Below are 14,477 nucleotides of genomic sequence, written 5' to 3' on the forward strand. Positions count from 1 at the left end.
CCATGCTAGTAGTCTTCCCGGTTTGTCCGATTCTTTATGAGATCTGGCGGTGTGCGTGGCGAAATCAAATTTTTCCAGTCTTTCCCATGCCTGCTGACATTCTGTGCGGGCTTCCTTCAGCTTGGTCTCTGTCTCCATAGAGTTGTCGCATGTGGACTCCAGTCGGGAGATCTCAGCTTCCTGTGCTTCCAGGGTGCTCCGCAACTGCCTGCGAGTTCCGCCGGCTCTCGATATGATTTCGCCTCTGGTCACCACCTTCATTGCTTCCCATAATGTGCCCCAGGAGGGGACCGAACCGATGTTGTTCTCCAAGTATTCTTCCAATTTTTCGGCAAGGGTTTCCCTGAACTCGAGGTCCGCAAGTGCCGCGGTCGGCATCCTCCACATGGGGATCGGGGGTCTGGGGCCTCTCATTTGCCATAACATGGTCAGTGGGGAGTGGTCGGAGATCGTCCGCCCCAGGTATTCTGTGGTTGTTATGTGTGGGGTGAGTTCCTTATTGATGAACAGATAGTCAATTCTTGTGTGAACTCCATGTGGAGCTGAGTAGTGGGAGTAGGACCTGTCGGTCGGATGGTGTTCCCTCCAGATGTCCACTAAGTTGAGTTGCTCCAGAGTTTCCCTCAAGGCACCGGATGTGAGGCTGCTCGGGCGTGGGGGGGGCAGCGATCTGTCTGCACTCGTGTCAGCAACACAGTTGAAGTCCCCTCCCCATATGAAGGTGCGGACCCGGTACCGAGTCAGCTTCGTTATCAATGTGGCGAGGTACGCCGATATCCCGTGATGAGGGAAGTAAGAGTTGATGAAGCAGACTGGGGTTTGTTCCAATGTGCCCCAAATCGCTGTGAATCTCCCTTCTTTATCTTGTTCACTTCCCTCCATCTGGAAGGGGACGTCCGGGCTTATCCATATTAGCACCCCTCTGGCGTATTTAGAGTAGGGGGACCCTCTAACAGTCCCAGCCCATCGGTCTGCAATTTTAGACATGGTCTCCGTCGTGAGGTGAGTCTCTTGAAGGAGTGCAATGGAGATTTTCTTCCTCCTGAGGTAGGACTGTATACGATTGCGCCTGAGGTATGAGCCCATGCCCCGCACATTCCAGGTCATTACAGTAAGCTGTGTCGCCATCCGGTTCGAGTTTCAGATTTGGTGTGGGACTCTGGGGTCCGACTCCACTTTAGTCTTGTTCGGGTGGGCTGCAGGGGGGATACCACTGCATTTCGTTCATCGGTGTCAAGTCCCAGACCCATCTCGGTCTGCGTTGGCAAAAGAGGCATGAAGACTGTACAACTAATAAAACTAACAACAAAACTTAAACTGGTGCGCCCAGCAACTACAACATTGTCGCGGTGCTCAGGCGCTCTCGAGCCGTCGGAGCCCATCCGGGAGTCGGGCGCGAGCTGGGTCAGGCGGGTGCCCAGACCGGGTAAATACTACGCTGGGGGTGGGGCAAGGGCCTGGCGGCAGAGCCGAACGAGGCCGTTTCCAAGTGAAAAAACTGTAGTTGGATTATCTTCTGTATTCCGGTCTCACGTGCGATGTTTCTTACATGGGGGTCGCTGGGAGGTTAGGTCTCAGTCTGTGAGTTGTCCTTGCCATCCGCCAGGTTATTATCCTCAAGCCACATGTTGGCCGCATCTGGGTTCTCGAGAAACACCACTCTCTCCTTGTAGACAACCCTTAGGCGCGATGGATAAAGTAGTCTATATTTTAGGTTCAGTTGTCGGAGCCGGGCTTTTATCGGGACAAATGAGTTCCGCTCTCTTTGTACCTTCTGCGTGTAGTCCGGATAAATGGAGATTTTGGAGTCTCCTCGCTCGATGGGGCCCCCCTCCCTGGATCGCCGTAAGATAGTTTCTCTGTCCTGAAAGTTCAGTATCTTAGCGATTATGGGTCTGGGGTGCGATCCGGGGGGAGGGCGCCTCTGAAGGGATCTGTGGGCCCTTTCGACAGAGAATCCCTGGGTCAATTTGCCGGCCCCTATTTCTTGTAGCAGAAGGGTTTCGACGAAGGATGTGGTATTTACTCCCTCGTTCCCCTCCGGGACCCCCAGGATCCTGATGTTGCTCCGTCTGGCCCGACCTTCGGCCTCCTCTGCCTTTTCCTCCAAAAAGGTGACTTTCCTCTTCAGGAGGACAACTTCGGACTTTATGGCTGTGATGGCCGTGGAGGCTTCCTCTGCCGACTGTTCGACGGTCGCGACCCTCTCCGTTAAGTTGCGAGCGTCTTGGCGGATCAGTTGAATATCGACTTTGAATTCGTCGATCTTGGAGTCGATATGCGTCTTTAGCGAGGCTATAGCATCAAGTATCTGAGAGTGGTTATCGGCCGCCACCTCTTCGCTCGACTGGGCAACTTCAGAGGAGCTGGCCTTGGATTGAGTGGGGGTCTTCGCCCTGGTGGAAACAAAGGAGTCCATGGTGGCGGCTCTGGTCTTGTTCTTGGCGGCCATCTTGGGGCGATGGTTGCGGTTGTTTTAGGCCTCAAAAGTTAGTTCACTTGTGAGATCACTGGTGGGGCCCTTCACCTGGCCAAATATCGGGCCGTGAGCTGTGGTCTGCCCCCGTGTGTGATGGTGTGGTCCGTAGAGGTGGTCTCTAGAAGAGCGGAGCCTCTCCTTTGCTGCTGCCTCTCCCCGCCGGGCCCTGGAATCCGTTGGGGGAGGGGGTACCCCTCGCAGGCACCGCTATGCTGTGCGGGGCGCCATCTTGGATCCAGTAAGAACGGGAGGGGGGGAGAACCGATTCAGGGCCACCGGAGTCTCAGGGGGGTCCAATTTGGTGGGCCCAACAACTATTCAGGTGCAGGGCTGCTTCGCCCAACCGCTCGTTCCTTTTCAGAAGTCGGGGTCGCACGCGAGCCGGAGAAAAAGGATCAGGAAACGGCGTCTCGGCCGGAGCTCGGCGGATCAGCTACCGCTCGCCATCGGCGCCAAGCCACGCCCCCTTTGAATTGTTGTCTTAACATGTCTTATGTAAATATTTCTTTTGTTAAATTTACATTTTTCTACTGTATTTATTTTGATCCAAAATGTATGTCATTTTGCCATTTAGGGAATTACTGTGTAAAAGGTTTTATTTTGTGTAGTGCTTTGGAACTTTCACCATACAGACCAACACTCTTAATTGGGCCCACTTATAATACAATCTAAAGTCAGAACAGCAGAGCCACCCTCTTCTTTTGGACGTTTTAAAACTCTGTGCCCAAACACATGGTATTTTCCCATTCCAGAGATTTTAATATCTATTTGCCCGAATAGGGATTCTGGGACCTTGACGGGTAACATCATGAACAAGAATAAGAATCTTGATAATAGATTCATTGTAACAAACATTTGGCCCAGCCACAGAATGGTCAATTTTTCCTATCTTCTTAGATGTCTTCCATTCCAAGGTGGCTGATCCTACAGATTGAACACATTTCAGAGCATCTATACTACCAAATATTAGATTTTTTCTGGTACCACTTGCATTGTTTTGTAGTCTGAGGGTTCCCAATTTGTCCCCCAAACATCAACTATAGGAAGCGTAAAGGATTTTGAATGATTTATGTGAAGGCTCGCGAATTGTCCATACCACTGGATAACTCATATAGCCTCTGGTAAAGAAGACCCTGGATCAGCTAAATGTAAACAGAGATCATCCACTTACGTGGACATTTTATATTCACTGGGCCCACATAACATCTCTTCACTATCACATTCAGCTTAACAGTACAAGGTAAGGGCTACACAACTAAGGCATAGAGCGGGGGTGTCAAAAGGCACACCTGTCCTGTGCCTATCGAGCGAAAAACTATCCAATGTCACCCCCATCAATCAATGATCCGGCAGAGGCTTAACATAAAGGGCATCAATACACTCCCAGCAATGAGTTGCCAGATCCACCTTTTGCATCACTGGCCTTTAAGAAGGGCAACTCCTACTGATCAAAGGCTTTCTCCTAATCTTTTGAGATCACTCCGGAGTCCACCCCCAGTTCTAACACCCAGAAGTTCAGGTTTAGCGTTTTTTTCTCAAGTTTATTTGCCCCCTGTTTATCAACATGGAATCCCACATAGTCTTTGTGTATCAAAATGGCGATATTTGCACCCAATCTGTTATCTAACATTGTTTGCATTTTTTTGTATCTATATTCAATAGAGAAATAGGCCTGTAAAATGTAGGTTCTAATGGGTCCTTCCCTTCCTCTGGGTGAACTGTAATAATCACCTCCATAACAGTTCCTGGCAACACCTCCGCCATTTGATTTGAGCTATCTATAACGCGCACAAAGATGAACCAAATCGTATAGAGGCGCAGGTGGTAACAAGGAAGGCAATAACTACCAAGCACTAGTCAAAAGGAGCAATTAATCGCGAAAGGCCGAAGGTCATTGTTAATAGACAAATGCATCTGGTGCCCATTATTTAAAGAGAGATTTTCAGGGCTCTGCGAAACTGCTGGGCAGATTCTAAGGACCAAATTTCTCAGGGGATCCTGTTCCCAACTTCGGACCATAGACAGCAAACCTTCTGTCACCCCTGGTAACACACCGAGATTGGGGTGATATTAACTCCAGTTCATCTCTTGAGCGTATCTGCCTAGATGGATGATATCAACTAAGCTTGTCCTCTAAATAAGCTGGAGCAGGTCCCTTCAGGCTCTTAAATGTCAAACAGACAATCTTGAAATTTAACCTATCCACAACTGCCAACCAATGTAGAGCAAGTACAACGTGCAGCTGAAACATGGCAATATCTATTGAGACCACAAATTAATCTGACTGCTGCATTCTGAGCCTTTTGCAGTCCCTGCCATTGTTTTGCAGGAATTCCAGCAAGGAGGCTATTGCAGTAGTGTGAATTTACCAGTGACCCCACAATTACAGTATGGTCACTAATTGGAACATATGGCAATACTTGTCACAACATACACAGAGTAAAGGTCTGCCTGCCCCTTAGCACTAACCTGGCTTTCACTGCCGAGATTATTTTGCCAAATAAAGCCAAGATTTTTTTTATCATGGTGGCGAATTTAAGATCAGTCACCAGAAGATGGAAATCCTGAGGATTTTTTCCTGCCATGAGAAGATGTTTTAGCCCAAACTGGGCAACCTAAGTCTGTTTGATTTAATTGCAACTGATTTGCCAACATTTAATGGATGACTTCCTCTAAACATTGGCTAACCCCAAGAAAGGTATGTTCAGAATCTTCTATTTTGATGGAGTCCTGGGTGTCAACGGGATAACAATGGAAATTCATCTCAGGGCTCCTCAGGATATTCATCAATGGCCGCAGGTAAAGATTAAACAATAAAGGGGAAAGTTATGGGCACTGTGGAACCCCACAGGTAAAATTAGTGGGATCTGAAAGAAACCCCAATTTTCACCTGCTGACGTCAATCTGACAAAAAAAGAGGCAAACCATTTCAAGGCTTGGTGTGAGACTTTACCAATCTCTTGCAGGCAGCTAAGCAATATGGAATGATCCACTGTGGCGAAAGCCGCAGAGAGATCCAACATTATCAGCAGTGAGAGATCTCCACTATCCGCGGCCTCCAACAAGTCATCCTGCAACTGCCAACAGGGCTGTCTCAGTCCCAAACCTTGGTCTGAATCCCGACTGAAACAGGTCCAACCAGAACTCTTTCAGCAGCTCTGTAGTTGGTTGACAACCTTCTCCAGTAGTTTGCTTGGTCACGGAATGCCAGCAATTGGGCGGTAGTTCTGCAGAACAGATGTAGCCAGATTAGACTTTTTCAAAACCATTTTTGTTAATAAAATCTGTCATGAAGGGGGCGATCTCCAATGCTAGATATTTTGCTGCACAGGATGGCAGCGGAAATAAGCGATCATTGGTGGGTTTAAGCTGACCTACTTGTGCCGATAGTTCATCCTCTGTTACTGGTTTAAAGAAAGGGCACTGAGCACTCCAATGCCACCAGCCATACTAAGGAATTCTGCTCCATCAAATCTGGGCCCTTATCAGAAGATTGGAGACTCGAAAGAATATTGCTTTTAATCTTTTCTATCTTCTCTTTAAAAAATAGGTTGAATATATTGGCCTGCCTTAAAGATGGCCCCATAGAGGAGTAAATACACCTTGAGGGACAAAGATTTGAAATGACTGAGAAGAGCTCTCTAGGATGGTTCCTCAAAGCATCAATCTTTGAATGAAAGTGGACAGGTTTAGCTAGAAAAATTGCCTGCTTATCCAGGTTTTATATATTTTTTTTCTGCCCTAAGGTGGCTATCTTGAGTATTGGTCTCTCTCTTCATCTCCGCTCAGCGGCTCTACATTGTCTCCGTAAGGGTAATAGATCCTGAGTAAACCATGGTTTAAATTTTCTTGATTTTGTGGATTTAAGTGGTACCACTACAGAGCAGATATTATCTAAAATGGTAGTGCCGCAAGCAAAGAATTGTTCACATTGCAGCATTCGAGCAGCGGTTGCTAGGGCTCGCTGTACTTCCACACCCGCAATATTTTGTAAATCCTTAGCTCTGTGAGCTAACGCTGTACAAATGTCGATAGGTGGCCTTTGCTTCTCTACGACATGCTTCAGCATGAAAAAACTGGCATAGTGATCTGGCCACTGAACTGGCATCATATCCATTAGTGTCTCAATGTTCCCCTGTGACAATAAGACATCTACGCAGTGGCCCTTTATATGGGAGGAGGTGGCCATTGGGTATAGGCTATTATCAAAAATCGCCCATGGTTGCTTGGCATCCAAATTGGTTAGATATCCAACCATATATTAAACTCTCCCAGAAGCAATATGTCTTTATATTTACTTCCAGTTAGAGAGAAATAGGTCCAGCTGTTCTAAAAAAAAAAAAAAAGCTTTGGCTAGCCCCGGGGGGTCTGTAACAGGGAGGAGGAAGGGGGAGTCCATATGGGCAATTTACCAATCTGTGACACCCCATCCCACTCCAGTAAATCCGATAGATCCACCATTAGAATGCTGTCAAAATGTTTTACCAGAAAGAGTTCAAATATTCTTTTAAAGCTTAAAAAATGCACAACGAATCCAGCACCTCCTGGTTCCTTCTTTCCCATAATGACCTTCACCACCTTTTCTGGCGAGATGTGTGATTTGTACGCCTCACTGTCTTCTTCCCCCAGATTGTGCATGTCAATCCCTTCTAGATAATCAGATATTTTAAGTATATCACTAGCCCCATTTGCTGTATATAAATCCCTATAGAACTCTCACATGCCTCAGACCTCCTCCTTAATATATTCACATATCGATCCTTAACACTAAGAACTATTCTTTCTAACATCTGCGCTACATCTGATCAGCATTCTCATCAGTATTTTGTCTGCCTTATCCCCCTTGTCATAATAGTTCTGTTTCAAATATCTTCATGTGACTTAATTCTCGTTCACCAGTAATACTTTTAGTTCTCCCTTTCCAATCCTCGCAATTTACTCTATTTCTTAAGAACTAAAACTGAACCCGTCCCTTTTCCCAGTTGTTTTTCCAAAATCTTTAAGAGCTCTCTGTTCTCTTGCATTTCTCATTTTCAAATGCTGAGGGATTGAGCTCAGTTTGAGTTATCCACATAAAATAGCCGTTAATCCCTCCCTTACTTTAGCGTTGGATACCTCCCCTGTATCATCATCAAGGAAGTAATCAGTCTAACAATACACAAACTATTTCATGATCGGACCATAGCAAACCTAATATGTCAACCCCTGTCACATACAAAAACTTAAACAATTTTTAAATAAAAGTTATGGAGTTGCAAGTGGAAGGTGAATCCTCTATTTTCACCATTAATTCTACACCAAGCATTGTACAGTTGAGCCTCCTGATTAATGGAATTACATTTTTGAGATTCTCTGTCTTGTGCTTCACTGCAACTCCTCCCCATATTTAAACCTTCAACCCATCACTTTTTGGTAATAGTTAGAGAAATTAAAACATAGATGAGGCTTCAGCGCAAATGGGGAGCTATGTGATGTGGGATACATTATAAATGTCAAGCATTTTTAATGTTCTTCAATGACAAATCTACAATAATAGGTATTAGGAAAACTTAAATTTACAAAGCCAGACCTATTTGCATTGCCATTGCTTGTTTTTTTACCAAGCATCCAGCCTTTCTATGCACCTCAGTGGGAACCAGATTGTGAACTCTGTTTCTTTTGCCGCTTCGGAAATAAGAAACCTTAATCAACCTACATATTTCACTACATCAACTTCCCATAGTTCCTCGTCTGCAGGCCCCAGAGTATCCAGCACATAGCAATCCTCTTTCTTTTTTTAAATGACATGATGGAACTACTTCCATTGGCTCTTGCCTTCCTCCACAGGCCCCATATCACCAGGGAGATCCATTTCAAGTTCATTTGAATGCTTTCTTGACCTTCCACCACAAAGAACCAGAACATTTCTCTCTTTCTCTTCAGACGGACCCCATTTCATCCTTAGTTTTCCAATGTTGCTTGTTGGTGGTGGCACCCTCCTTGTTTAGGAGGTCTGCAACTTTGTTCCACAGATTGCATGGAATGGTGAGGGCCATTGGGCCACCATTTAGACTTGAATATTTGCACCTTAACCTCACTTGCTACACTTCCTCTCTAACACAGCTTACTTGCTTGTCATACACCATGGACCTGAATGCTCACATTTTGAGTGTGCAACCTACTCTGTAATGTGTGTCTGTTTCCCCAGGTTACCTGCTGTCCAAGCGGGAAGGCCAAGCGGGGTCTCCTGAAAAGCCTCTGTCTGACTTGGGACGTCTCTCCTATATGGCTTATTGGAAGAGTGTCATCCTGGAGTGCCTACATCAGCAACATGACAGGGTTCTTAGCATCAAGAAACTGAGCAGACTGACTGGAATCTGTCCTCAGGACATCTCAGCCTCTCTACAACACTTGCGAATGCTGGACATTCGTGGTGATCGGTGGGTACACAATGGGATCTAGTTTTCAAGAAATTGGAATGTCACCATTTTCCATTAATGTCAGAATGCATAAGATCTGGGAACCCTGAGGACCAAAAGATAAAGGTGAATTAGAGAAGTGCTGAGGAAGTCTTGTGAAGGGGAGCAACCCAATGTAGGAGGCATAGCAGAATGACCGAGTATCTCACGTATTGGATAACAGAAGGCTGTGTCAACTATGATAAAAGTAGCTGAGTGACAAAGCAACAAAGTTACAAACCCCTCTTTGAGAGCAAAATGTGTAGTGTAAAGTTAGTGTTGGAGTTTACTCAGGACTAGAAAGGGAAAGTACTAGAAAATTGGTCAAGACTGGTTTATGACAGGACACTGGGAAAAGGTAAAAGGTGGGTGAAATCAGAAAAAGGAATAAGCAGAGTAAAAGTGTATGTGAAATGATCTGATAGGCAGCACGCATGGGGAAGGACACATCGGCTGAGTTACAATGTTGCCATATGCTCTCTTTAGCCATACATTTGTGCTTTTCTTTTCTCTAAAGGTTTATTATAATTTTGTGAAAGTCACTTGTTTTGCAGAAAAGTGCTATTTATTTATAAACCTACTCCCACGCACTGTGTAGCAAAACCTTCTTCTTTAAGCAGGTGCTAGCTAATAGCTTAGCAAACCTCTTATTCAGTGCACGATGATTGTCCAGTCACGTAAGGAAGAGTCTGAGAGGAATACAGAATTCCCAGCTTCCAGAGTAAAGTGAATAAAGGGTCAAGATGGAATGCTAGAGAGTGTGGACATGGTCATTAAGAACAGCGGTCAGTGTTGCAGCCAATTGTTGTCAGAGATACGTTTGGGATGTTTTGTGCTCTTTCTGCATGATGGTGTACTTGTTTTTACAGTAAGACCTATCACAGTTATGCTCTGCTTTAATGGCTATTCCTTGTTGCCTGGGCCTCCGATTCTTAGGTTTGTCATTGTTCGCCGTGAGAAGCTGATTGAGGATCATATGGCGAGACTTAAGAGTCACCCCCGGCCTGTGGAAGTGGATCCTGAATGTCTGCGTTGGACGCCCATCATAGTCTCCAATACAGTTGTTACAGATGATGAGGCAGAAGGAGAAGATGATGAAGAGCTTGAACAAGGCCGCCTTTCACCAGACTGCAGTGTAAGGGTGATGCTTTTTACATTTCCGAGGCCCACATTTATTTTAGGTCTTTGGGGAGGCTGAATATTCTGTGTTTGATTGCCACATGTTCCACTTTGTATTCACTACTCTTGGCACAATTTGGTACACACAGGTAAGCCTATGCCTGCAACATATACAACTCTCATGATTTGTAACCTCATTTGCTGTTTGGTCCGGTACATTTTCCCTCTAGCTAACTGTCTCACTAAACCACACTTTACCCCTATGAAGATTGACTGATGTACCCACTCCATTGGGATTGCATATTCCAAGACCCATGATATGTCAAACGTTGTCAGAGGTTCAATTTATGCAGTCCATCACCAGGTTTGACATCTGGCATAATTGATGTGAAAGATTGTTTTACAAATTCGGTCTAGGACTTAAACCTGTTTTGCTACTGCATCAGTGTCCAAATCTCCTTTTCTTGTGTAGATTCTGGCATCTGCTCCTGTCTTGCAGGTATCTCTTAGCCTTGCCAAGACTGGCCACCCTTCCATGGGACCCAACTCCCTCAGTCTCAGGAAGAATGTGGTTCCCGGGTTTCAACCCAGAACCTGATTCCACAGAGGATGAAGAATATGCTACCTCTTTCATACATTTTAGAGAAATAATGTTTTGCATGGGCCTGAAAGAAATGTTCCCAATCCCACCACCTATGGGACTATTTGATGACCGTAACGTACCATACGCCACACTAGTTGTTAACCTGGTGGTGAAAAACGAACATCACCATATTCCAGAGGAGCTGGTCTTGGGTTTTATCACTTCACTGGCACTTTGTGATGTCTGCATCCCTGAACAGTGCCTACGGTCCTGATTCTTCTCCGTCTTCATTGAACAAGGATGCCAGATTCTTATTCTGTTAAAGCATTCTCTTCACTGTTAATCGAGAAACCGCTCAAATATACTGCCATAGAATTTGTGTATGTTTCCCATACAAATCACCAATGGGGAAAAGGTTTTCTTCAAGCCCTACAAACAATGTGGAGAAGGGAATTGTTGTGGAAGATCTTCATGGTGAAATTCTACTTTATCAATCCACGATGGATTTGGAAATGTTAGATGTTTTGAATAATGCTTTTATGCATACTACAGCAAACATATGCACCATTTTCTGGTTTATGGTAGCAAGAATGGGTATGAACACAGCCAAACGAAGCACATGGAATGCATTCTTTGGTGGATGTGATACATCAGTGATTTTCTTTTTTATTGAATTGGAATTTACACCTTTTGGAAGAACATATAGCATACCTGGAATAGCAGCCACTGTAATCTCAAATTAGACACACTAACTCTTCAATTGTATAAATCGATTTTGCACATCAGCACCCAATATTATTACACATTTCATATTTATTACATAATTCAATTTTACGTGCTGTTACTGCACATCATTGCAGTGCGAAATGGAGCATCCATATAAAGAATATTTGAGAGCATGTCATTAATGTAGTGTAAGGGTGCAGGAGAGAGAGGCTGACATGGGGGTGACCTGTTTCACCAATATTGATTGAGATGTTAAAGAAAAGCCTAGCTGGACCTATCACTATGAGGGGGTTTCCCTGCCTCAACCAAAGCTAAAAGAACTGTCAGAATGTCCGTCAAACAAATAGTCTCTAGCTCTTACATTCTACAACTAAGGAGATCTAATCACTCAAAACTCCTCCCATCAAGGGAATGACTCCCTTCTCCTGATGGATGCCGAGAGTTTTTGACAACTGTCCAAACAATTCTCAAGCCAGGGGGAATGACGCCTTTCCACTGACGTCAATATCTTATTCCACAAATGCTCACACAAACAAAATAGATCCTGGTCCGGGAGAATGACTCCCTTCTCCTGGATTGGGTATGGACGTCCACAGGGAGAGGGGGAATAGCTCTCTTCCTTGAATGCCCTCCTGTTGGCTTTGCATGTTACACAGTTATTCAATAGAGTTAGCCTCTCCTTCCAAGTGTAAGCAAACTTCCACGCTTTCTTATTGATATTTTTCTTTGTCTGAGTTCCAGACCCTGTTTACACTTCTTTTGTTGGCATAGCAGGCCTTCTATTGCGTTCAGCGGGCTTTGCCTCCCCACCGAATTGAGGAGGATGGCCTCCTTGACTCAGTTCTGTATTTTTGGGTCCTTGACCCTTCTCTGGTGTTCAGTGGTTTTGGGTTTGCTACTGATGTGAGAAAGCTTTCCTCGGATGCACACATTGTATACTTCACTTCCTTTAATATTGAGGCCCTCGACCCTTCTCTTATAAGTAGTGTGCTTATGCCTGCTACCACGACAAGGGTGGTCTTCTCTGTTGCTTATCTGGGCTTGAGTTGGGGGTCCTCGACCCTTCCCTCGTGGTTAGTGGGCTTATTGGTACGGCCACAGTGATGAGGAAGAGTTCCTCGGATGCAGTATTCTTAATGGCAGGAGTCTGTGACCCTTCCCTGGTGGTCAGTGGACTTATTGGTATAGCCACTGGGATGTGGAAGAGGAGCGGTGATACACAGGCCTTTCGGGGTCCCCTAGGCATTGTTTACCAAGGGGCTGAGAGGAGTTGGCCTTTGCCTGCTTTACTTGCACCACAACGTCCCCTACAGGTCTCCCATTACCTTGATTGGGGCTTTCAGCAGCGGTCCTTCAGTTTGCTTCTGCAGGCTCTTCATGCTGTCTTCTGCTGTCGGGTGGCGATTCTACCGACAGCTCTCCTCCGCTCACTTTACCTCTGCCTGATTGCACAGACCTGCTCCTGCGGGCCTGCTCGGAGGTTCATGCAGCCGACTGCTGGAGTCCTGTGTGCTTTCCTTCTCTCGGGTCTGCTAAATGAGTTTGAAACTCCTGCGTCGGACGAGCTCGGCACACCCAGCCTATCCCGGCTGGGCTTGTCACATTACCTAGTCCATTGTCATTTTTTATATACTGTAGCAAGGTCTCATTCCACCCATTAGGTACATCCTTTTTCTCTCTACTGGTCTCACTCCCCATGCGTTCGCGGGGCCACCTCGTACCAGTACTTCCATAATTAGTGTTCTGATGCTTAGAATCACATGCTGTGCATATAGTTCGACATCTAGTAGTAATTGAAGCGTATTGCATCTTTCTTTCGAGGATCGAAAGGGGACGTCAACATGGGCGTGACTGTAACACTATCCCTAATGTGACGTGTAGTGTAACCAAAATCCCTCATGCGTCGAGGTCCCTCAGATTGTTTTTTTCCGCCCAACTTGTTGGTTGCCTCATGCGGAGCTCAAGAGTTATATTGCAAATATAGTTACTACTTTGTCCCACGACCAATGGTCGTCTAGTCTTCGACTTTCCTGCTTCAACGGCTACTTCGTGGACCCTTACGCTGAACACATCCACTGCTGTTCAGGGACTGGTGCATCAGTCGACTGCGTGACTTCGGCCCTACGGCCAGGCCTATACAGTAGGGAGAGTAGGAGCCCGGGGTTGATTCTTTTCGAGAATGCATTTCCTTTTCCCCTCTTTCCCTTTCTGGTCTGGCTGCCGCCTTTTACTTCTGCTATGGAGAGGACTCCATTTAAGTTTTGTCCCTCTTGCAATGATAAATACCCCTAGAAGGACACCCATTGCAAGTGCAATAGGTGCTTACCTTGCGACCACGACGAGCGATCCTGTAAGTCCTGCAAACTCTTTCGTCCTAAGACGTTAAAAGATAGGCGGACCAAGCGGTGGGCGGCCTACGTGATGCAGGTTGAGAGTCCTTCCCCCCCCCATTGGCACCGTTGCTTCAAGTGATGAGTATTCTAGCAGCAGCCATGGCTGTGATGTGGAGGCCATAGACCTTTTGGCGTAACCATCCGGTTTCCCGGTGCCCGTCCTGACAAACAGGCCATCGGTACTGTTATGGGGAGATCACACCCCAGCGACAGGGGCACACACGCACCACCCAAGGATAAGCATACAGCCCCCCGAGCTTCCTCAACGGATGCGTCAGAGAAGCATTGGATGCCAACAGGCCAGCCGAAAACTTCGACAGTGACTGCCGAACTTCATAGCATACGTCCGGGCATTCCATTCATAAGGTCGTCTCTTCTAAAAAGCACACGAGTGCTGACTCGCCGTCTAAGAGCGCGTCAGCCCCAAAGGTTTCAGCAGAGCCGACAAACACCTACAGGCATGTCAAAATCCCTCACACAGCTGCCGAAGTTACGCAAGAGTCTCGTGGTTATTGTTTCGGTACGGGAACGACCACACAGCACCCCATCTTGTCGAGAAGAGTACTCTGAAGGTCCACAGCCCCTCTCTAGGGATTTATCTGATAAATCCCATCGTTCTACAGAGCCTTTCCCTCCTCCAGACCCCTCTGGTTCATCCCTGTGGACCAGAGTGAGGTTTGAAATGTACATAGACAAACTGTCACAATTTGTAGACTTTTCTGAAAAGGTAATTACTCCCA

The 14,477-nt window shown here is 46.1% G+C and overlaps 1 protein-coding gene across 1 annotated transcript in view; it reads left to right on the forward strand.

Annotated features, from left to right (window-relative positions):
* KAT6A (lysine acetyltransferase 6A) overlaps positions 1-14,477 on the forward strand; it is a 1,549,616-nt gene that overhangs the window by 1,360,119 nt on the left and 175,020 nt on the right. Inside the window, exons 13-14 of the mRNA XM_069617664.1 lie at positions 8,667-8,898; positions 9,853-10,051. Of these exons, the coding sequence (XP_069473765.1) occupies positions 8,667-8,898; positions 9,853-10,051 (431 nt within the window). The remainder of the gene's footprint in view (positions 1-8,666; positions 8,899-9,852; positions 10,052-14,477) is intronic.

This window comes from Ambystoma mexicanum, chromosome 10 (genome assembly GCF_040938575.1).
Source record: "Ambystoma mexicanum isolate Mex_15411 chromosome 10, UKY_AmexF1_1, whole genome shotgun sequence".
In the NCBI taxonomy this organism is placed as follows: domain Eukaryota; kingdom Metazoa; phylum Chordata; class Amphibia; order Caudata; family Ambystomatidae; genus Ambystoma; species Ambystoma mexicanum.